Source organism: Orycteropus afer, unplaced genomic scaffold (genome assembly GCF_000298275.1).
Source record: "Orycteropus afer afer isolate SDZICR_OR568_19922 unplaced genomic scaffold, OryAfe1.0 scaffold00008, whole genome shotgun sequence".
Lineage (NCBI taxonomy): Eukaryota > Metazoa > Chordata > Mammalia > Tubulidentata > Orycteropodidae > Orycteropus > Orycteropus afer.
Genome location: NW_006921595.1, coordinates 14,893,861 through 14,917,499, shown reverse-complemented (window position 1 = coordinate 14,917,499; position 23,639 = coordinate 14,893,861). Strand labels below are relative to the sequence as shown.

The 23,639-nt window shown below is 39.9% G+C and overlaps 1 protein-coding gene across 1 annotated transcript in view; it reads left to right on the top strand.

Moving 5' to 3' along the window:
• Positions 1–23,639, top strand: part of DNAH11 (dynein axonemal heavy chain 11) — a 455,361-nt gene that overhangs the window by 423,668 nt on the left and 8,054 nt on the right. The window contains 5 exon segments of the mRNA XM_007946592.1: positions 4,003–4,194; positions 6,786–6,905; positions 18,768–19,010; positions 21,982–22,164; positions 22,258–22,373. Coding sequence (XP_007944783.1) covers positions 4,003–4,194; positions 6,786–6,905; positions 18,768–19,010; positions 21,982–22,164; positions 22,258–22,373 — 854 coding nt within the window.

Here is a 23,639-nt window from a genome sequence, read left to right as displayed (position 1 = left end):
TAAATGAGTCTTAGTTGCTCCTGTTATCCAGGTGCCCCACTCAACTGAGAAGCCCATTCATTTGGGTGTTTTTATTTTACATGGTTTAAATTTCAAATCAAATTTAGTCTGTATTTTTAATCACCTCCCAAAGATCAAAATTTACCTTTGTGTTTGGTATGCTTATTCAAAATGAACAACCTTGTTTTATTTAGTGCTTTATTCCCCCTGAGCATCCCAGAATATTTATGTAAATCTGATAATTAAGTGACTGAGATGTAAAGAACGGTCTCTTGCAGCATGTTGCCCACCTACATCCCTTTCAGCTCATAGCATCTGCCTCTTGAAGTTGTCGTAAAGGAATACTGTTTTGACTCCTTTCCCACCCATATTACCAGCTGTTTTCTAAAGTAAGAATGGTGATTTGTTTTTCTGTAAAATTTGCAGGCAGAAACAAGTAATAGGTAATTGTGCATTTAAAATTGGTGGTTGTGCACCAATAGGTAGGCTGATTACGTATGAACAGATGCCCGTTCTCTGTTCACAAGGCTGTTTTATATTTTCTGATATTAATTTGCTCATCCTTTTGTTTGTAAAAATACCATTGATCTCAAATGTGTAATGCTAGGCAGGTTGACTCATACTTTTTCTTAGGAAAGCCTGATCCATATTTTCTTCTTACTGTAGTTTCATTATCAAAGCATAATGACATTGGCACTGGCTTATGATGTTTTGAAGCACTGAGGATAGAAACAAATCAGTTATATGAAAGATAGATTGAATTAATATACTTAGTTATTACAGTTTCTTGAATTTTATGTACACTGTGTTATAAATGACTTGTTAGATCATAAATCCTAAGTGAAGTTATGATAACTTCTAGGTCTCCTAGAAATTTCTTATATTTAAAGGTAATACATTTTTGCATATTCTTTAAGGTTAATTCCAATTATATGATTTCTCTGTTCTTGCACATGCATATCTTTTCCTTGATGTGTTGATTTGGAAAAGATTTTCCTAATGATTGTGTATTTCCAAACTCCATAAATGACTTAAGAATGTCTTAGAGATTTAGAACAACCTAGTTCAGAAAGAAGGTTGAGCAATCTACTTCCATAGTGATACCACCTCGGAAACCCAAGAGGAGGGGTCACTAAGAGTCGGTGCGACTCCATGGCAAATAACAACAACAATTAGGAAGGAAGGTTGGGCAATCTACTTCCATAGTGATACCACCTTGGAAACCCAAGAAGGGGTGGCTATGAGTTGGATCCGACTTGACGGCAATGAGTTTAGTTTTTTTGGTTTGAGTGACTTAGTTGGAGCTGCACTATATGGATCCTGGCAAATTCTGGAACTGTATCTGTGGGGAGCCCTGGATTCTGATGGAGACACTACAGAAAGAAATTGAAAAGCTTTTCTGGTCCTAACCCACATGGACAAATCCAGTCTTGGTTTGTACCAGAAGTTCTCTGGAAGACCAGGTCTGAACTCCTACCCTAAGGGTCCTAAATGTACATTGGAAGTGGCCTAAGTAGCTGATCTGTTGTAAATATGGACTGGCTATAGTTGTAACAAGGAGCTCTGGTAGCATAGTGCCTAAGGCATTTGACTGCTAACCAGAAGATTGGTGGTTCAAATCCACCAGCCATTCTGCAGAAGGAAGACCAGGCAATCTACTTCTGTAAAGATTTACTGCCTCAGAAACCCAAAGGGGGTCTCTGTGTTTTGGAATCAACTCAATGGTAGTGAGTTGTTTTGTTTTGTTTTTTTCCTAGTTTGACCAGTTTAAAGGACGAGGTAGGAAAGTACATATTTTGGCTTCACCTTCCCCTCCTGCCTACCACCAGCCAAAGGAGTAGTAGTCAACTGTCAACATCTTTTCCTTGTCATCCCTCAGGGAACTGGCAAATCTGAGAATGAGTAAAGTAGTACTTTTAAGTCCATAGATTGGATAGTTATTTTGCTTCTTTTAGTGATCTGTCTGCTGGGATTACAACCATATCAATGTAAAACGTCAGGACTCAACTTACTTTCTGTATTTTCAGGAAAATCTCACAGGTCTAGTGCAAGGACCATGTTTTCAAATATCCCATATGCCATTCTGTCATCCCAGCAAAGAATTTTAGTTCATTGGGAGGAAACTGTGTGTCATGGTGATTATATTTGTTAGGGTGTAGGCTAAGCTGCTGTAACAAAGAGGATCAGAAAATACAGTGATTTGAACAAGATAGAAGGTTCTTTATCTCACACATAGTAGGCAGGTCTCTTCCATGAGATCATCCACTTATCCAGACTGGTGAGGCACCTCTACCATACCTAACTCATGGCCTCTAGGGGTTCTCAGTCACCATCATTTCTAGCCCACAACAAAGGGAGAATGACAACCAGGGTAAGCAGTTTCCTTTTAAGGAAATGACATGATGCACCCATCAGTTCTGCTCACATTCTATAGGCAAGAAGTTTGTCATATGGCATATCTGCCTTCAAGAGAAGCTGGAAAACAGGCTTCCAGCAGGTCGCCATGGACTCAGCTGATCTCTGGTGCTATGGAACCAGGGAAGAATGGATAGCTGTGGTTATCTAGCATTCTGTCATGCTGATGAAGTTAAGAAGATGAATTTTGTCATCAGTATTTTACAAAGAAAATCATGGAGGAAGAAAATAACGTCAAGCAGTATTACCACTGGCCAAAAGCAATTCTTATTTTCCAGTGAGCTTAGAAGTGTTCTCATGCATAACCAAAGCAAAATGAAGGGATTCCTCTGAAATCAACAGACTGGCAAATGCCTAATAGATAGGCCCCTCTGTACTTTCTTAGGATAAGTATTATTGTTGTTAGTTGACTCAGCTCCAACTTGTGCAGTGTGTATAACAGAATGAGATGTTGTCTGGTCCTGTGCCATCTTCACAATCATTGGTATGCTCCAGTCCATTGCTTTGGCCACTGTGTATTTTGAGTACCTTCCAACCTAGGGAGCTCATCTTCCAGCTAATATGGGGCAATATTCTATTGTGGTCCATGGGGTTATTCCATGATTAATTTTTGAAAGTAGATCACTAGGTGTGGTAGTTAAATTTGTATGTCAACTTGGCTGGGCCTGGTTGAGTGGTCGGGCAGCTGGTAGTAGTCATTCCCCATGATGGGACTGGCAATCAACTCTATGGTGGGATTTACCACAAGCAGTTGAGTAGCTGCCTTTGGAATGTGGTCTACTTCCTGTATATAAGGAGAAGCCTTGGGGATAGTCTCTAATTTATGGTATGCTTGGACCCTGCATGTAGCCATGTCATTGTTCAGCAGCCTGCCATGCTCTGCCGACCTTGGGACTTACAGTGAACTTGAATTAATGGCCTGCTGTGTGGTTTCGTAACATTGGGACTGTGCCATTTTATTTTTTGACCTTGGGCTTATTAGCCTCAGCAGCTAGTAACTGCCTGAGTTCTTCACTCTAGCTTCAGCTTCTAGCAGAGCTGAAGCCCAAGGTCGAGGGGCTTTCACACAGCCCCTAGAGCCTGGCACTTGAACTTGGACTTAAAGCCTCCAAACTGTGAGAGAATAAAATCTTCTGTCCTGGGATACACTTGACATGATGAATGATTTTATTTCATAGCTAAAATGTGTTTTACAGATGGGGGTGTCAATGCTTTATCAAGAATATTTGTGTAAATTCTTATCAACCCAGTGATTCAATTTCGAAACTCCTGTTTGTTCAAGCCATCTCATTTGTGGTATATCCTTGTCAGAGTGGCACTAGGTAACCAGAACACCAGGCCTTTCCTCCTAGTTTGCCTTATTCTGAAAGCTGTGCTGAAACCTGTCCACCATGGATGATCCTGCTGGCTTCCAGCATCATAGCAACTGACAGGTGGTGGATAGGATATATAGTCATGCTTAAAACTGTGTGTGTGTTCTGTCCTATATTTCACTCCAAGTTCTTTATTGAATTATTGAAAACTAAGACCCTTGCCCTTGGAAACTGTACAGATGAATAATCAAACATTTCTTTTCTTCTGTCCTAGGATACACTTGACATATGCTTGAAGGAGCAGGAATTTAAAAGCATCCTCTTTTCTCTGTGCTACTTCCATGCCTGTGTTGCTGGGAGACTGCGGTTTGGTCCCCAGGGCTGGAGCCGCAGCTATCCCTTCAGTCTTGGAGATCTCACCATTTGTGCCAATGTCCTCTACAACTACTTAGAGGCAAACCCTAACGTAAGTGCCAGTGGTCAGATAACCTCTTCTGAGGAGTTCACTAAATCTGTCAGTTCTTGGGTGCTATCAAAATGGACCATAATTTCTCTTTTGAAGCTATTATTGAAATAGCTGACACTGTATGTGCACCTTCTGCCAAGTGTGAAAATAAACCAGATCAAAGGTTTTCCAGTAGTGGATGCTTGAACTTCCTAACGTAGGTCAAACCAGTTCTACATCAGCAGCTTACTGCCAAAAGAAAAAGAAAAAAAAATGTCCTTCATTATGTTAACAAAAACAGTGGTTTACATGTGCATATATGCCAGATTCATTAGGCAGGTAATGAAGCATTTGCACAAATGTAATTACATACAGCAATTCTGACAGTTCATAACACTGCATTAATAATCACTACAATTAGTTCTGATGATGGAAGCAATTTACAGCGCGTCACATGTATAAATAATGGTGCATTTCCTGCACATGTCATTATTATGTATTAAGGATGCCACCTTGTTGTGACTTTCTCAGTAATGGTCCCCTTGATTTGAAGTTAAAGGTAGATGAGTGATTTTATTTCATAGCTAAAATGTGTTTTACAGATAGGGGTGTGAATGCTTCATCAAGAATATTTGTGTAAATTCTTATAAACTCACTGATTGAATTTCAAAAAAGAAGAACCATCCTTAAGGATTTTTTTGTTTAACCTCTATAGGAAGAACTTTTTCCATTAAGCTAAATCTCTGCAAATTGGGATATATTTGTCAAAAACAACGAGTTGTTGTGCTCTAGGTAATACCTTCTGCAAAGGGCCTTTAAAATAACCCATCCATGCTTCTAAGAAGAAATGATTGTTTCAGTAACCCATTGTTACCACTTTTTTTTAAATTTTTTTTAAATGAAGCTTTGCTCAAGCTTCAAAAGTGGTTTGGCTTTTATAGGAGGATGTACAATTGGTACACAGCATTGGTTTGCTTTCCCAAGGAAATAGGTTCCATATCTATCATTTTTTTTAATTTTTTAAATTAAAACTTAAATCTGCATACTTTGGGCATATTTTTGGCCATTCTAATAACAGAAATTTTTTTTTTGTGTTGATCTCATCACGTTTTGTTCAAGCTGTGACACATAAAATTGATATTTATGAGAATTCTAGGTAATTCCTTCATAGTGGTCCCATGAGACTGAGACCAGGGCTATTCTATTTCTGTTGAATCCTGTACACAACTGAGGTAGAAATGAAGGGGGAAAAGTGGGAAGTTGATACTTGTGTCTCTCCAGCTCCACATTCTGAGTCTTGGTAACACTAATTGGACAATGGAACCATCCTGCAGCAGTTCCCACTGGTATTCCTGGATCAGCATAAGCCTTAGGTTTTTAAGTCTCATGTCTCTCTGAGGTCTTGACCCAAGTCATTTGCCATGCTTCACAAAGCAAGTTACCCAGACAGTGGAATTACATTGATGTGCACACATAATTTGCACAAAATGCCCTCTTCAAGAAGGTATGTATACAAAGTAGGTCAAGATTTGGTGAAAGAGAATCAGTTACTGAAAAGAACAGATTCCTAACTGATTAAAATCTTGAGAGAAAGACATGTAAAGCAGGCATTAATTAAATGTAATCAGGAAGGGAAATCAAATTAAGAAGTTTGTGCTTCCCATCCATTTTAGCTCTGTGGAAGGTAATCCATGGAGTGGTAGAGAAAGCATATTTCAGTCTAGTCACTTCTCCTTAATTTTTCATTCACATCAAACCAGCTTAAAAGAAAGACATTTTTGAGGTTCATTTATTCAAATTCAAATAAACTCATAGCAAGTACATTGGAATAGTCTAAGTAATTTTACTTGTTCTGTTCTGTCACATCATGCAACAAATGAAGGCTATAATTAAGTTTTTACTTGAACTGTTGGGAGGCATATACTGCCCCTGAGGATATAAAGGTTCCTGTCTGGAAAGACTTCATCACAAACTGGCATGTTTTGCAAACGCAGAGGAAGCTAAAGGGTAGAAAAGAGAGGCCTCAAACCCTGCTAAGCCAAAGAAAGAGGAGATACAGTGATTTCTTGAATAAAACATAGTACAATCATTAGCTACAAGCCATAGAACAGTCATTTAGGCCAGCCATGCCATAAGCTAAGCCCTTAAATCACTCTGTGGCAAGGAGATACATTTACTTAGCTTTTTGGAAAATGATGGAATTCTAAATCCACCCCAAATTCACATTGTATGGATTTTTCTTTCTTTTCCTAAATCAGATCACAAAAGCAAATAAAAGTCAGGTAATAATATATAATACCTCAAAACCGTTGACCCAATATCCTCTCAGGATTTTTGCTTTACACTTTGAATATATAAGTTTTCCCTCCTCATTGTGTTCTACGAATGATTAAGTTTGCTTTAAATCTGCATAATCACCTCAGTAATAGTGAATTTTCACTGGATGTATTAAAATACATTGAAAATAATTCTCCCAAGAAGTTCTAAACAGAAACCTAGACAATTACTCATTCTTTGAAATGCTTGGGTTCAGGGGACCATGTACCTCTGGTTGGTTGCTCTGAGGTAGATATCTGAAATCAGAAATGGACATTTGTGTAATTTTCCCCCAGGTCCCATGGGAAGACCTCCGTTATCTTTTTGGTGAGATCATGTATGGGGGCCACATCACAGACGACTGGGATCGCAGGCTCTGTCAGGTGTACTTAGAAGAATTCATGAATCCATCTCTGGTAAGAATTTTTATTAAGACCACTGAAGAGAAAATTCTGTAAGAATATTTACTTATTTAATTTCACTACATAGATGATTCTTGAGTATGTTTGAGGATTTTTTTTTTTTTGTGATGAGTGTTTTCTGCCCCGCCCTCCAGGAAGTCTGGGAATTTATTAGAAATGCAGGGTCTCTGGCCCTGCTTAGGACCTACTGAATCAGAATGTGCATTTCAACAAGCCACCCAAGTGATCTATATGCATGTTAGCACATCCAGGGTAAAGCACTCTCACATGCACTGACTCATCTGATCTTTATAATAACCCTGGGCGGTACGCAAAGCTGACTCTGTTAATCCATTTTACAGACAAAGATGCAGAGGCATGGTCATTTGCCCAGGTCACTCAGTTAGTATTAGCTAGAATGTAGCTCTTTTTATTTCAATCCTGGGACTCATTTCACTGTAATTTTATTTCCCTGTCATAGAATGCATGGAATAATCTAAGTCTTGATCATTAACTCCTTCCTGCATATGTGTGCAAGAAAAATGTGACCTATAAACCCAGTTCTTAAGGATAGCATGCCCCCTTATGGGAATTTAATGTGACCCAGCACCTTTTCCCCTTTTCTCATCTTCAGTATTTCTTACCAAACCTATATCTGCAACAACTGAAAAATGCCCAAGGGGTTCACAACCAGGGCTGTATCTGCTTGCAAGAGCACTCAGACCTTGTTTCCCATGCCAAAGGAGCTGAAAGAAATGGCTATACTTTTCTCATGCTGTGTCACTGTAATGGAATCCCTGGCTGGTGCAAATGGTTAAAACACTCAGCTGCTAACTGAAAAGTTGAGGTTCAAGTCTACCCAAAGGCACCTTGGAAGAAAGGCCTAGTGATCTACTTCTGAAAAAAAATTGGCCTTGAGAACTCCATGGAGCATAGCCCCACTCTAACACACCTGGGGCTGCCATGAGTCAGAGTCAACTTGATGGCAAGTGCTTTTTCCCTCCAGTGGTTTCCAGGTTTGTAGACCTGTCTGTTTGCCATACCGCAGTGGCTCGTGTGTTGCTGTGAGGCTGGAGGCTATGGCACTGGTATTTCAAGCACAGGCAGGGTCACCCATGGTGGACAGGTTTCAGTGGAGCTCCCATAGTAAGACAGACTGGGAAGAAGGAAAAGGCCATCCACTTTTGAAAAATTGGCCACTAAAAATCTTACAAATGGCAGTGAAACACTGTCTGATATATTACTGGAAAATTTAATAGCCATGGAACGTTGTCTGGTACACTGCTAGAAGATGAGCCTGACAAGTTGGAAGGCTCAGAATACAACTGGGGAAGAGATTCCTCTTGAAAATAGAGTCCACATTAACGACGTGGATGAAGTAAAGCTTTTGGGATGATCATTTTCTGATGAGGCATGACTCAAAATGGGAAGAAAGAGTTGCAAACATCCATTAATAATCAGAACATGAAACGCATGAAGTATAAATCCAGGAAAATTGGAAGTTGTCAACAATGAAATGGAACACATAAAGATCAATATCCTGGGCATTTTGTTAGCTGAAATGGATTGGTATTGGCCATTTTGAATCAGACAATCATATGATCTACTATGCTGGGAATGACAAATTGAAGAGGAATGGCATCACATTCATCATCAAAAAGAACATTTCAAGATCTGTCCTGAAGTACAGTGCTGTCAGTGGTGGGAAAATATCATATGCCTATAAGGACAGCTAGTTAATAGTGTTATTGTTTAAATTTACACACCAACCACTAAAGCCAAAGACAAAGAAATTGAAGGTTTCTACCAGCTTCTGCAGTCTGAAATTGACCAAACATGCAATCAACATGTACTGATGATTATTACAGTGACTAGAATGCTGGAATTGGAAACAAAGAAACATCAATAGTTGGAAAACATGGCCTTAATGATAGAAATGACCTTGAAGAGTGCATGATAGAATTTCATAAGAAATTTATCATCAGTATCTTTTTTTAACAATGTAAATGGCAGCTATGCACATGGACCTCATTAGATGGAATACACAACAGTCAGATTGACTTGTTGTTGTTAGGTGCCATCAAGTCATCTCCAACTCATAATGACCCTATTCACAGCAGAACAAAACACTGCCCGGTCCTGTGCCAGCCTCATGATCGTTGCTGTACCTCAGCCCCTCGTTGCAGCCACTGTGTCTATCCATCTCGTTAAGGGTCTTCCCCTTCTTCGCTGACCTTCCCCTTTACCAAGCATGTTATCTCTCTCCAGGCAATGATTTCTTCTGACAACATGACCAAAGTAGGTGAGACAAAGTCTGGCCATTCTCACTTGCAAGGAGCATTCCAGCTGCACTTCTTCCAAGACAGATTTGTTAGTCCTTTTAGCAGACCATGTACTTTTAGCATTCTTCTCTAACACAACAACTCAAAAGCATCAACTCTTCTTCAGTCTTCCTTATTCATTGTCTAGCTCTCACATGCATAAGAGACAGTTGAAAATACCATGGCTTGGGTTAAAAAACTCACTGCCCTCGAGTTGGATCCGACTCATAACAACCCCTCCTTGGGTTTCTGATGCAGTATCACTATGGAAGTAGATTGCCTAACCTTCCTTCTGAGGAGTGACTGGTGGATTTGAACTGCCAGCCTTCTGGTTAGCAGTCAAATGCCTTAGGCACTACACCACCAGAACTTCCTTGGGTTAGGTGCACCTTAGTCTTCAAGGAGACATCTTTGCTCTTCATCACTTGAAAGAGGTCTTTTGCAGCAGATTTGCCCAATGCAATACGTTGTCTGATGTCTTGACTGCTGCTTCCGTTGGTATTGATTGTAGAACCCAAGTAATGTGAAATCCTTGACAACTTCAGTCTTTTCTCCATCCACCATGAAGCTGTTTATTGGACCAGTTGTGAGGATTTTTGTTGTCTTTATATTGAGGTGTAATCCATACTGCAGACTATAGTCTTTAATCTTCATTACTAAGTGGTTCAAGTCATTCTCACTTTCAGCAAGCAAAATTGTGTCATCTGCATTTTGCAGGTTGTTAATGAGTCTTCCTCCAATCCTGATGCCATGTTCTTCTTCATATAATCCAGCTTCTCGGATTATTTGCTTAGCAGACAAGTTGAAGAAGTATGGTGAAAAACTACAACCTTGACGCACTCCTTTCTTGATTTTGAACCATGAAGTATCCCCTTGTTCTGTTCAAATGACAACTTCCTGGTCAATGTACAGGTTCCTCATGAGTACAATTAAGTGTTTTGGAATTCCTGTTCTTCTCAATGTTATCCATAAGTTGTTAGGATCCACACAATCTAATGTTTTTCATAGTCTATAAAACATAAGTAAATATCTTTCTGGTATTCTTTGCTTTCAGCTAAGATCCATCTGACATCAGCAATGTTATCCCTCATTCCATGACCACTTCTGAATCCAGCTTGCATTTCTGGAAGCGCTCTGTTGATATACTGCTGCAACCATTTTTGAATTATGTTTAGTAAGATTTTACTTGCATGTGATTGTAATGATATTGATCAATAATTTCCACATTCTGTTGGATCGCCTTTCTTTGGAATACATACAAATATGGATATCTTCCAGTCAGTTGGCCAGGTAGCTGTCTTCCAAATCTCTTGGCATAATCAAGTGAGTGCCTCCAGTGCAGCATCCATTTGTTGAAACATTTCAATGGATACTCCATCAATTCCTGGAGCCTTGTTCTTCACCAATTCCTTCAGTGCAAGTTCAACTTCTTCCTTCAGTACCATCGGCTCTTGATCATATGCCACCTCCTGAAATGGATGAACATCGACCATTTATTTTTGATACAGTGGCTCTGTATTCCTTCCATCTTCTTTTGATGCTTCCTGTATCATTCAGTATATTACCCATAGAATCTTCCAGTATTGCAACTTGAGGCTTCAATTTTTTTCTTCAGTTCTTTCAGCTTGAGAACTGCTGAGCATGTTCTTCCCTTTTAGTTTTCTAACTCTAGGTCTTTGCACATTTCATTATAGTAATTGGCTCTGTCTGCTCTAGTTGCTCTTTGAAATCTTCTGTTCAGCTTTTATCTTGTCATATTTTGGCTCTTGTGGACTTGTTTTCATTGTCTTCAGCTTCAGCTTGAACTTGCATATGAGCAGGTGATGATCTGTTCTACAGTCAGCTCTTTCCTGGCCTTGTTCTGGTTGAAGATACTGAACTTCTCCATCACCTTTTGCCACAGATGTAGTCAGTCTGATTCCTGTGTATTCCATCTGGTGAAGTCCATGTGCATAGTCATCATTTATGTTGTTGAAAAAGGTATTTGCAATGAAAAAGTTGTTGGTCTTGCTAAATTCTATCATGTGATCTCCAGCATTATTTCTATCTCCAAGGCTATATTTTCCAGCTACCGGTAACTATTCTTTGTTTCCCAACTTTTGCATTCTAGTCACCAGTGATAATCAACACATCTTGATTGCACGTTTGGTCAATTTCAGACTGCAAAAGTTGATAGAAAACTTCGATTTCTTCATCTTTGGCTTTGGTGGTTGGTGCATAAATTTGCACCAGCCACTTCTCGGAAGGAGGGTTGGGCAATCTACTTCCATAGTGATACCACCTCAGAAAGCCAAGGAGGGGTCGCTATGAGTCGGGTCTGACTCGACGGCACATAACAACAACAACAAAAAAAAAAACTTTTATTAATGTTGGTAACTTTTGTAATAATGCAAGGGAAAAGTAAAATAACAAACAGACTTTCCTGGTGTGTGACCATTGTTCGTTTCTTTCCATTATAAGTCTCCTGGTCTTTGCTCTGTTCTGATGCACATAGGCTTTCACCTGGTCAGAAAGACACTTGCAATTTAACACAATTGGAAGTCACTCCTCAAAAGAGGTCTTGGGAGCAGGTTACCATGGAGATGGGAAAGATAAACAGTGCTATGCACTCGACCTTTACAGATGCTAGTTTCTCAGAATGATGGTGGCGTTGATGGTAGAGGCCAAGGGGCAGAGCGAGAGACTCAGGCTGGTGTATGCTCTTCCGGTTCAGGCCTTCGGATAAATTACTGTTGCTAAACGAGACAGTCCATTAACCTTCACGATTCTGAACTCCCGTTCAAATAATTATAAAATAAATATAGGTGGTAAAACCTAAGGAGCATCCCTGGTTTGTTTAAGGTCTTTAGAAGTTCGGGTATCTGACCTTCCCTACAGATCTGGTGAGATTTGCTATATTGAGATGCTTCATTTGCAGTCCTATGTCCTCACTGGACAGTGCTACCATTTTAATGCACCAAAGGAAATTAGAGCACTTACTGACTTAATCTCACATGCCTCAAATCCCATTTATTTTCTTCTCACGTAAATGTCTCTGCTCATGTTGTTTATGTTATTGGCAACTTCATCTAACCCTTCAGCATCTGCAGGATCTCTGTTTGCCACTTCTCACACTGGTTAACTTATTTTTGGGAATTAGTATCTTTGGTTTCATTGGAATATGACCAAAAAAGCAACCCATTAATATTGTAAGTTTTAAAATTCCACTACTCTTATCCAAAGATTCAGAATATTTTCAGTGATATCTTCCTGTTAGGAGTATGGATGAGTTTCCTCTTAGATGGATGAGTTTGCATTCAGAGAGGGTCCCACCCTGCTCAGTGACAACATGCATTGGATGACCTCTGGCTATAGGTGGGGAGAAGAACATTTTCTCATTTCAGGTTCATATGTGCCAGTGCTAAACAGGTAATACAATGAATTATTTTTGTAAAATGGAGTATTAGGTCACCTTAAAGTCAGCATATAGAAAAAGCAATTTTGGTGAAAGTAAAAAAGAACATGGGCTAGGAAAATAAAACTTTCATAATTCAAGCTCTTTGTTATATTTTGTGTGGTTTTAGATATAATACTGAACCTTCTCAGTTTCATCATTTATAAGATGAGAATGACTAACTCATGAGTTTGTTATCAGGATTAAAGATAAAGCCCTTGGCACAACATTGAGAACATAATGCTTAATCAATAAGTTATTGTATTATTGTGTAGCATATATTTTCATTATATTTATTTCACAATTGACTGTATTTATTCTGTGATGTTATGGGAACCATTTTATTAAATAACTTCTCTGTGCCAAGGTCAGTCCCATACAGCTCATGAGTATTATTTCTTCTCACTACAACCCTGCAAAAAAAAAAAAAAAAAAACTCACTGCCTTTGAGTCTATTCTGACTCATAGCAACCCCTCCTTGGGTTTCCCAACCCTGCAAAGTAGGTGTTATTTTTCCATTGTATCTATAAGGAAACTCAGCTTAAAGAGGCTAAATGACTGGTAAGTAGCAAAACCAAGAGTTGAAGTCACAATTAGATTCCAAAGGCCTACAGTATTTCTTTGCGCCATACTGAATTGGTTAGAGTGCCAAACTTGTGTAGTCCTTGGGTACAAGTTGTAAAAAAAACAACCACACACAAAAAACTAGCCTATGTCTTATTGTGTGTGGTGTGTGACCTAAAACCAAAACCAAAAAGAGAATGACAATGAACAATCCAGGAGACCAAAGTTGTAGTTGCAGTTCTGCCAGTAACTTGCTATGCACCTTGGTGTCTGACCTCCCAGTTCCTTTGTTTATTTATTTATAAAATAAAGGTATTGGACTAGAAAATCACTTATGTACCATTCAGCTCTAAAGACACCCTAATAATGTCTTCAACCTTGGGTCATTTCTGAAAATCTTTGACAGTACTGTGGGGCTACAGCATTTCTTACTCAAGAGGCCAACAGCAAAACCACTTGTTTGGTCTCAGAATGAAGTGGGAGTTTCTTGTCATCAAGACTACTTGGAAGCCATCTGAGATGCAACTATTGGTCTCTACTCATTAGGAGCAAAAGAGAAAGAAGGAAACCAAAGTCTCAAAGAATTAACTAGTCTACAGGGCTAAAAGTGTACACAAGCCACAGCCTCATCTACCCTGAGATCAGAAGAACTACCATACTCCAAGGCACATAACACACACCTACTACATTTGATTGCCAGCTGCCCCTCCCCCTGCGAGGTATTTTCCTAAGTGCCACTATGCCTATTTTTTTTCTTTTTACATGTTTCTGTAAATGTAAAATGCTTATAAAAATATCCAGTAAGGTGTGTTTGTTGCAGGCGGTGGGGGCACAGCTAACATAAAACATGGAAAGCACATATTATCTGGATAAAAATACAGTAGTTGGTGCCTGGCTACCACTACCAACTGTTCTCATCAGAGCCACAATAGACAGACCTGGATAGAATGGCTGAGACTAGAGGACTCCCTGAGACTACTGCCTGAGATACTCTTTAAACTTTGAACTGAAGCTATCCCCTAAGGTCACCTTTTAGAAAAATGACAGATTGGTACAGAAAATAAAGGAGATTATATATGTATGTGTGTGTAAAGGTTTCTAAAGGTTATGCATGTCACTGATCATTACAAAGGTAATTTCAAATCCTTGGTGATTTTTTCATGATATGAAGGCTCATTCTCCCTAGACATGAGTCTGTCAGGGTTGTTTTTGTTTTTGTTTTGTTTTGTTTTGTTTAAAAAAAAAAAACAGCCTTGTTGTTGTTGGGAGGTGCCATCAAGTGGTTTTGATCCATAGCAACCCTGTGGACAACAAAACAAAGCGCTGCCCAGTCCTGTACTATCTTCAAATTGTTGCTATGTCTGAGCCCATTGTTGTAGCCACTGTGTCAATTCATCACATTGAGAGTATTCTTTTTCACTGACCCTCTCCTTTACCATGCTATCCTTCTCCAGGGATTGGTCCTTCCCGATACCATGTCCAAAGTACATGAGACCAAGTCTCACCATCCTCACTTCTAAAGGGCTTTCTGGCTGTACTTCTTCCAAGACAGATTTGTTCATTCTTTGGGGAGCTCTGGTGGCTTAGTGCCTAAGGCATTTGACTGCTAACCAGAAGGCTGGCGATTCAAACCTACTCCTCGGAAGGAAGATTGGTCTATCTACTTCATAGTAATACCACCTCAGAAACCTAAGGAGGGGTCACTATGAGTCGGATCTGACTCGACAGCAGTGAGTTAGAGTGTGGTATATTTTATTCTTCACCAACACCATCATTCAGAGGCATCAATTCTTCAGTCATCCTTATTCATTGCCCAGCTTTCACATGCCTATCAGGCAATTGAAAATTACATGGCTTGGGTCAGGGGCACCTTAGTCTTCAAAGTGGCATCTTTGCTTTTTAACACTTTAAAGAGGTCTTTTGCAGCAGCTTTTCCCAATGCAATATGTCATTTGATTTCCTGAGTGCTGGTTCCATGGGTGTTGATTGTGAATCCAAGTAAGATGAAATCCTTGACAACTTCATTAAAAACAATTTTAATGAAATATAATTTGAACACTATGAAATCTGCCAATTTAAGTTATACAATTTAAGAGTTTTTAGTATATTCACTGAGTTGTACAAGTACTGCCACAACAAATTTTAGAACATGTTTGTCACCCCCCAAAAAAAACCCTGTACCCTTTAGCAGTCACTTCTGATTCTCTCCAACTGCAAGCAACCACCAGCCTACTTTCTTACAGATTTGCTTAGCTTAGCTGGACGTTCGATTTAAATGGAATCATATAGTATGTAGTCTTTTGTGACTTTTTTCACAAAGCTTGTTTTTAAGGTTCACCCATGTTGTATAAACTTCATTCTTTTTATGGTTGAATAATATTCCATTCTAGGTACACACCATATCTTGCTTATTAATCCATCAGGTGATGAACATTTGGGTTGTTTCTACTTTTTGGCTATTATGAACAATGCTGCTATAAATATTAGTGTACTAGTTTTTCTTTTGTCATATGTTTTCATTTCTATTGAGTATATAGGAGCAGCCCTGGTGATGCAGATGGTTAAGCCCTAGACTGCGTGCCAAAAGGTCAGCAGTTCAAATCTACCCAGTGACTCAGTGAGAGGAGGACCTGCTGGTCTGCTTCCATAAAGATTACAGACAAAAGAACCCTTTTCACTTTGCCTCTGGGTGACAGTGAGGGGACAATATGGCATAACACAGTTACAGACAAACCCTTCTCTCAGAAAGTGATTGAGAAAATAACTACATTCAGTAAGACTTAAAAAAATAATATTAATCCCCTATATATTTAAGTGCCTTAGACATAATTTGTGGCAGAGACTGGGGAAATTAAAACAAAGGTGTAAATGGCCCCTAAGAATCAGAGAGCAATCAGAAGAAAACCTGAGATTCTGTTAACTAGGAAATTATAAGCATTTGATGTATTCTCTGTTTATGGCTGGTCAGGGACTCAGGCTTATAAATTCTTTTGTTACATCTTGAAGATGTATATCCTAATTTTTAGAGGGTTTGATGTGGCTGCATATGTTGCCAATGTGCAGACCATTCCTCTATATGGAATGTGTGCTCTCTACCCCAGCCTTCATGGAGCGGATGGGCCTGCTAAATGCCTTATTACTCACAGCCTTTCAGCCATTAGGCAGCTGTGATGTAAGCACCTAGTGTGTGCCAGTCCCTGGGTGGTGAAACACTTAACATACTCTGCCACAGCCTGAAAGCTTGGAAGTTCAAGTCCACCCAGAGGCTCCTCAGAAGAAAGGCCTGGAGATCTACTTCAGAAAAATCAGCCATTGAAAACTTTGTGGAGCACAGTTCTAGTCTGACACACGTGGATTCATCAAGAGTTGGATTCTAATAGCCGGCAACTTTTTTTTGTTTGTTTGTTTAATGTGCCAGCAATTGTCCCGTGGGCAATGGATCTTGAGATGAGACTCTGAGTAGTCAAATTCCTGAAACAGTAGCATTGATTTGACTCTTAGCATATACTGTCCTGTGAAATGTTATTTAGAGTCACACTTCCTTATATTTTTCAATATACAGTTGACTCTTGAACAGCATGGGTTTGAACTTATATGAGGATTTTTTTCAAGACATGGATCTTGGAGAAATTCAAGAACTAATAGACACCACACCAGCAGAGTTAACAGAAGACAACTTGATGGAGATGCGTGCTTCTGAACCAGTGCCAAACAATAAGAAGACGTAGAAGAAGCAGTGCCAGAGAACAAATTGACATTAGACAGTCTAGCAGAAGGGTTTTGATTATTCAAGACTGCTTCTAACCTCTTTTACAACATGGACCCTTCTATGACACAGGCGGTGAAACTACAGGAAATAGTGGAAGGATTGGTACCAGATAGAAATAGTTTTAGAGAAATGGAAAGGCAAAAAAGTCAGGCAGAAATGACAGTGTATTATATATGAGTGTGCCTACCTCTCCTACCTCCCTTTCTGCCTCTGCCACCCGAGACAGCATGACAGCCCCTCCTTTGCCTCCTCTTCCTCCTCTGCCTATTTAAGGTGAAGACAAGGATGAAGATCTTTATGGTGTTCCACTTAATAGTTAATAATCATCATACACTATAGTTGATAAACTTATCTGTTGTGTATGTATGTAGGTGTCCTTGTGTGACAATCTAATAACTGTAGGGCAAGAACTGTGTTAATTGATTCTTTGTTATTGGTAAAGCTTCTAGTTGACAGTAGGCTATTAGTAATGAACTTTTTTGAGGAGTCAAAAGTTATATGCAGATTTTTAACTGTGACGGGTTGGTGCCCCTAACCCCCACATGGTTCAAGGGTAAACTATATACACATATTATTGAGGTTTAGAAATTTTAGGTTCAAACCCACCAGCCACTCCTCAGAAGGAAGATGGGGCAATCTACTTCCATAGTGATACTGCCTCGGAAATCCAAGGAGGGGTCGCTATGAGTCGGGTCTGACTCGAGGGCACACAACAACAACAACAACATATATAAAATGGTTGAAGCAGTACTGTGGAACATCCATGGCACACTGGAAGAGCACAGGCTATAGAGTCACACTAAAACACGTTCCGAATTAAGCTTAAAATCAGAGATCTGCCTGGGCAACTTACTGGTTGGGAGAATTCAGTGACTTAAACTGCGTACAAGTTAACACACGGTAGATGGTTCAACACGTGTTCATTTCCTTCGTGTGTGCCTTTATTATCTAGTGCTGCTGTGACAGAAATATCACAAGTGGATGGTTGTAACAAATTGATTCTCTCACAGTTGGGGAGGCTAGAAGCCCAAATTGAAGGCACCAGCTCTAGAAGAAGGCTGTCTCTTTGTTGGCTCTGGAGGAAGGTCTTTGTCTTCTTTCAACATTTGTAGGCCCGGCATTGCTTGGAGATCTCCATGTGACTTGGCATCAATCTTTCCCTGAGTCTAGGAGGTTCTCAACACAGCGCCCCTGTGTCCAAAGAATGCTCTCCACTCCCAACTCTTCTTTCTTGGTGCTAGAAGGTCCCTCCTCTCTGCTCACTTCTCTCTCCTTTATCTCTTGTAAGATGAAAGGTGATGCTAGCCACACCCCAAGGAAACTTCCCTTACATCAGACCAGGGCTATGATCTAATTAAGGGTGGTAACTTAAGTAAGAGTGATACATCCCACCCTAATCCTGCCTCATTAACATGACAAACATAACCTATTCCTGCCTCATTAATGACAGGCAGAGGTTAGGATTTACAACATATCACAAAAAGAAAGACAATCACACAGTACTGGGAAGCATGGCCTAACCCAGTTTACACCTATATTTTTGGGACACAGTTCAATCCATGATAGTGTGCTTGTATTATGTTGTTCTAAGAAAAATGAAATGTTCTTACAGTTAAGGAATTGTGTGTGTTCCTTGGAATCCTCCCCAGAGGTCATCCTGATAACATATATATAGCAGAATGATTAAGAAAGTGTCATACACATTTTAGAGCCTGCTGTGCATCCAGCATTGTGCTGGGACCTCGATGCCCACCACATTTGCAATAACTAGCTGCTGCTTGTGGTTGAAGGTTGAAGATGAGCTTCTGCTGGCACCAGGATTTGCAGCCCCACCCAACCTGGACTATTCAGGCTACCACCAGTACATCGAGGAGATGCTTCCTCCAGAGAGCCCGGCATTGTATGGCCTCCACCCAAATGCTGAGATAGAATTCCTGACAGTGACATCCAACACTCTCTTCAGGACCTTGATGGAGATGCAACCTAGGAATGCACTCTGCAGTGAGGAGCTGGGGCAGTCTACAGAAGACAAGGTAGCAGATCTTTCTTTTTCATTGAGGTGTAATTTATATACAGTGATAGGGAGTAACCTTTAAGTGTACAGCTCTGTATATACTCATGTAACTACCACCCAGATCAAAATATAGAATGTTTCCAACTCTCTAGACGACTACTCACACCCTTTACTAGTCAATTCACCTTCCCACCTCCCAAAGATAACCACTATCACCATAATCCTGCCCTCTAATACCATGGATAAGCTGCTTTTGCACATCTGTCTTTCCAACAAGGAAGCCGATCATTAAACCAGAAAATGCAAACCAAATGAAGTAAAGATGCATTAACACCCCAGATAGGCAAACAGATTGTAAAAACTACCATTTACTGAGTGTTTATTACATGCTAGGAACTACTGAAAATTATTTACAAATATTCCATTTAATCTTCAAAAACTCTGAGCAGTCTATCAGGATCCCTATTTTAGAGATAAGCTTAGTCTAGCAGAAGGGTTCCAATTATTCAAGACTGCTTTTGCCTTCTTTTACAACATGGACTTTTCTATGATACAGGCAGGAAACAGTGGAAGGATTGGGACCATATAGAAATATTTTTAGAGAAATGGAAAGGCAAAAAAGACAGAAATTATGATGTATTTCATATGTATGAGTGTGCCTACCTCTCCTGCCTCCCCTTCTGCCTCCCCCACCCTTGAGACAGCACAACCAACCTCTCCTTTTCCTCCTCCTCCTGAGCCTATTTAATGTGAAGACAGGATGAAGATCTTTGCCAAGCAAGGTCACCTAGCTAGAAGAAGGCAACGGTGGAAACTAAATTCTGGCTGACTCCAAAAGCCATTCTGTTTATCCTCCTTTACTTCACTATGTTTTATACTCTACTGCTGCTGAAATGAGTTTAAGATTTCAGGTCCAGACAAATCACATGCCAGGCTGCTAAAGCAACTTGCAAGTATGATGTGAGAACCACAGGCAGTAATCCCAGAAATCAGGGAAAAGGGGAAAGCTGGCCAAAGCTGAAGAGAAGAAATACTTTCTAATTTTGTGTCCCCTCTAGATGTTTGTTGGTTTTACCAGCTCAGTGCAACAGCATAGATAGAATGAATATGCACCATTGAAGACCATGTGTCAGATGGCATGTTTTCATCTTCAATGTATGTCTTTTGTCTCTTCAAGGCAACAATGAGAGAAAATAGAGGCTTCCTTATTATTGACAGTGTTGATCTAAATTTCTCTAAGAATTCTAGGAGGCAGTGTCTGACAGTCACCAAAATTAGCTCTTGTGACCTTTCAAACATATGTATGTTTTAATTGTTGTTGTTGTTGTTATATACCGTCAAGTCAGCCCTGACTCATAGCAACCCCTCCTTGGGTTTCTGAGGCAGTATCTCTATGGAAGTAGGATTAGCAGATTACAAAATACAACACCCAAGAATTGGCATCCTACTGGCTCTGATCACGTCTTTACATACAAGTAAATGTAGTTAATGACAATTATATCCTTTAAATGCTAACAGTGAATACACAGAATAGTAGTTCTTCCCTGATTAGATTTGGGGATCTTAAAGAAGGGAGGTTGCTGGCATTGATGCAGAAGGCAGCTGTGATAGCTAACAGTGCCACTGTGCCCACCTCCTGGGTAACGATCCCTGCACTTCATAGAACTATGACCACTAACTCTGTGTGGTCAATTATTTGGGCCACCAGGATCCAAGTTGACTCAGTGAAACCCACATAAGCCAAGGAAGCTGTCCCCAGGTAAGTACAGGTCTGTTATTAAAAGAATAATAATTATCATATATAGATACCAACTAAGTTTTAATGCATACCCTACGTTCCTGTTGACTTTCCTTGCAAAATGTAGGCTACTGCCTTATAGTATAATAGCAAATGCTTTTATGGCACTACCAAATTGCCAGGCACTAAGTCCTTCACTTAGGAGCTCTGGTAGCATAGTGGCTAAGGCACTTGACTGCTAACCAGAAGGCTGGCGGTTCAAACCCACCAGCCACTCCTCGGAAGGAAGGTTGGGCAATCCTACTTCTGCAGTGATACTGCCTCGGAAACCCAAGGAGGGGTCGCTATGAGTCGGGGCCGACTCGACGGCAAATAACAACAACAACAACAACAAGTCCTTCACTTACCAACTTAAAACTCTCTTAATGCTTACAAGTCTGTAAGGTAAGAGCTACCATTATTCCATTGTACAGATTGGGAAACTAACAGATAAATTATTTAAATGAGATAGCTCAAAAGTAGCACGGCTGAGCTTCAAACCCAGCTAGTTTTAGTCTGTGCTCGAAATCACTGCCTGGGTGAGGTTCAGGCTTTCACACATGCCAGAAATTACAGTGCAGAACTGCTGCAGGCTATCCTTTTTTTTAAAAAAAAAAAACTTTTAAAGCCTTCCTTCCTTGGAGATCTCACATCTCTGCTCACTTCTCTGGGAATATGTAAATTTTTCTGTTTTTCAGAATCTTGACTTTATATTGTTGCTTTTCTGTATGTGTGAATGGCTTCTCCACTGTACAACTCCAGGGGACTAAATTCTCGTGAGCACAATGTCAGTGGTGCCCCTGGAGCTGTGTAACCCACAGGCCCCACCTGGCCTCCACCCTTATTTACAGTGCAGTCTAGTCTGAAAATGGCAACTCAAGTCACTCTCTTGGTTTTATATCAAATAATTTAATTGCCACCTTTAACATTTCTCCAAATGATAAACAATATCATAACCATCTTTTAAGTGCATTCCAAAAAAATAAAAACCAAACTCACTGCCGTCGAGTCGGATCCGACTCATAGCAACCCCTCCTTGGGTTTCCAAAGCAGTTATCACTGCAGAAGTAGATTGCCCAGCTTTTCTTCTGAGGAGTGGTTGGTGAGTTCGAGCCACCAACCTTGTTGTTATATATTCTCATACTTCAAAAAATAGTCACAGTGGCCAAAAACAAAACAGAAAGAGCTAAGTCTCTGTGTGTGTTGATTTAAGGTTAAAAATGTCTTGGATGACATTTTGGAAAAACTTCCAGAAGAGTTCAACATGGCAGAGATAATGCAAAAAACTACAAACAGAAGTCCCTATGTTCTTGTTTGCTTCCAAGAATGTGAGAGGATGAATATTCTCCTTCAGGAGATTCGTGCATCCCTTCAACAGTTAGACCTTGGTTTAAAGGTAAGGTGAGAATAGTGGGACCAGTGCATGTAGAGCAGGCTTCCACATGGTAAGATACTCCCTCACTCTGTGGCCTTTTCTTTTCCATGCCAGGGGGAGCTAACACTGTCTCCTGCTATGGAAGCCCAGCAGTCCGCACTGAGTTATGACATGGTACCAGACACATGGGGCAAGTTGGCATACCCATCGACTTATGGCCTGGCCCAATGGTAAGTTGCTTGTGTTCCCATTGCCACTGACCTTAGCAGCCTAGGTACTAGTTTAGTGATCTGAATTATGTTTGTGAGAATTGAAGACGGTGCTCTGGACATACTGAGATACCTTGTGCACACTTTGCAACCAGTTACATCTGAATTTCTTTCAGTGTCGAAACTCAGTCGGAAATAACCCTGGCTCCCAACTGCCAGCAATTAAGCCAGAGTCAGATGGAGAGAAATTCAAATTCTGCCTAACTTATTCGTCCATTGATTGTGGACAAAACACATAACCTCTTTCTGACTGGGTTTTTCCATCTGAAAAATTGGGATAATAGAAACCTTTATTGTTGTAAGATTTAAATGGACACAGGAGGCAACTTGAGTTTGTTGTCATGTCATGTTATATACCTTTACTCTTCCAAGCCAGTGATGACTAATGCTATCTCTCATAGGCAACTTTTAAAGGTTTATTAATATGGTAGGCTGTAAATTATAATGTTGTCAACCTGTGTATCTGATGCAGAAATGTGTCACGAGCCCAGGGGCAGCAATTCCCTTTACTATGCACAGTGTGATCTCCAACTGCTACTTGGCCTTGGAGGACAGTTCGGAAGACGCTCTGTTTTGTTTTTGTTTGTTTGTTTGTTTTTTACTGGCTTTTCAGTTCTGATATTAACCCCAGTTTACCTAAACCATTCTTCTATGAACAAGAATGCTATTCTGTGCTTTGGGTGGAAGTTCCCATACAATCCCAGGTGATTGCACACCTGCCCTCCAGGTACCTATGTTTGCCACTGGGCTGAGCAAAAACATGGGAGCCAGAGCTGTGATCTGTAAGTACCACAGCAGGGAAAAGTGAGCCAAACCTCTCACTGACTGCTACTAGCCCTATAAATAACCAGAGTCTGCTTTTACATATCCCCTCAGAAAGAGGATTTCTATTTACAGTTAGATGTATGGTTATTGATGACTTTGGACTGACATTCACCATCTTATTATGTCCATTCTAATTTATTTTTCAATCCAAACTTCTCATTTTCTGTTGGTTGGCTAATTTATTCTCTGTTTCTCCTTGTACCATTTCTGTTATCTCAGTGGTAAACCTTAACATTTGAATATACATATTTTTCATATTTTCCAAATGAAACTTTGGACAGTTTAACTTCTAATTGAACATCAGCCACTTGGAATTGTAGTTCAATCTTATTTTAAACAACAGTATTTTTGTTTTATCTTGTTTATTATCAATAATTATTTTGCTTCATCAACAGATTATCT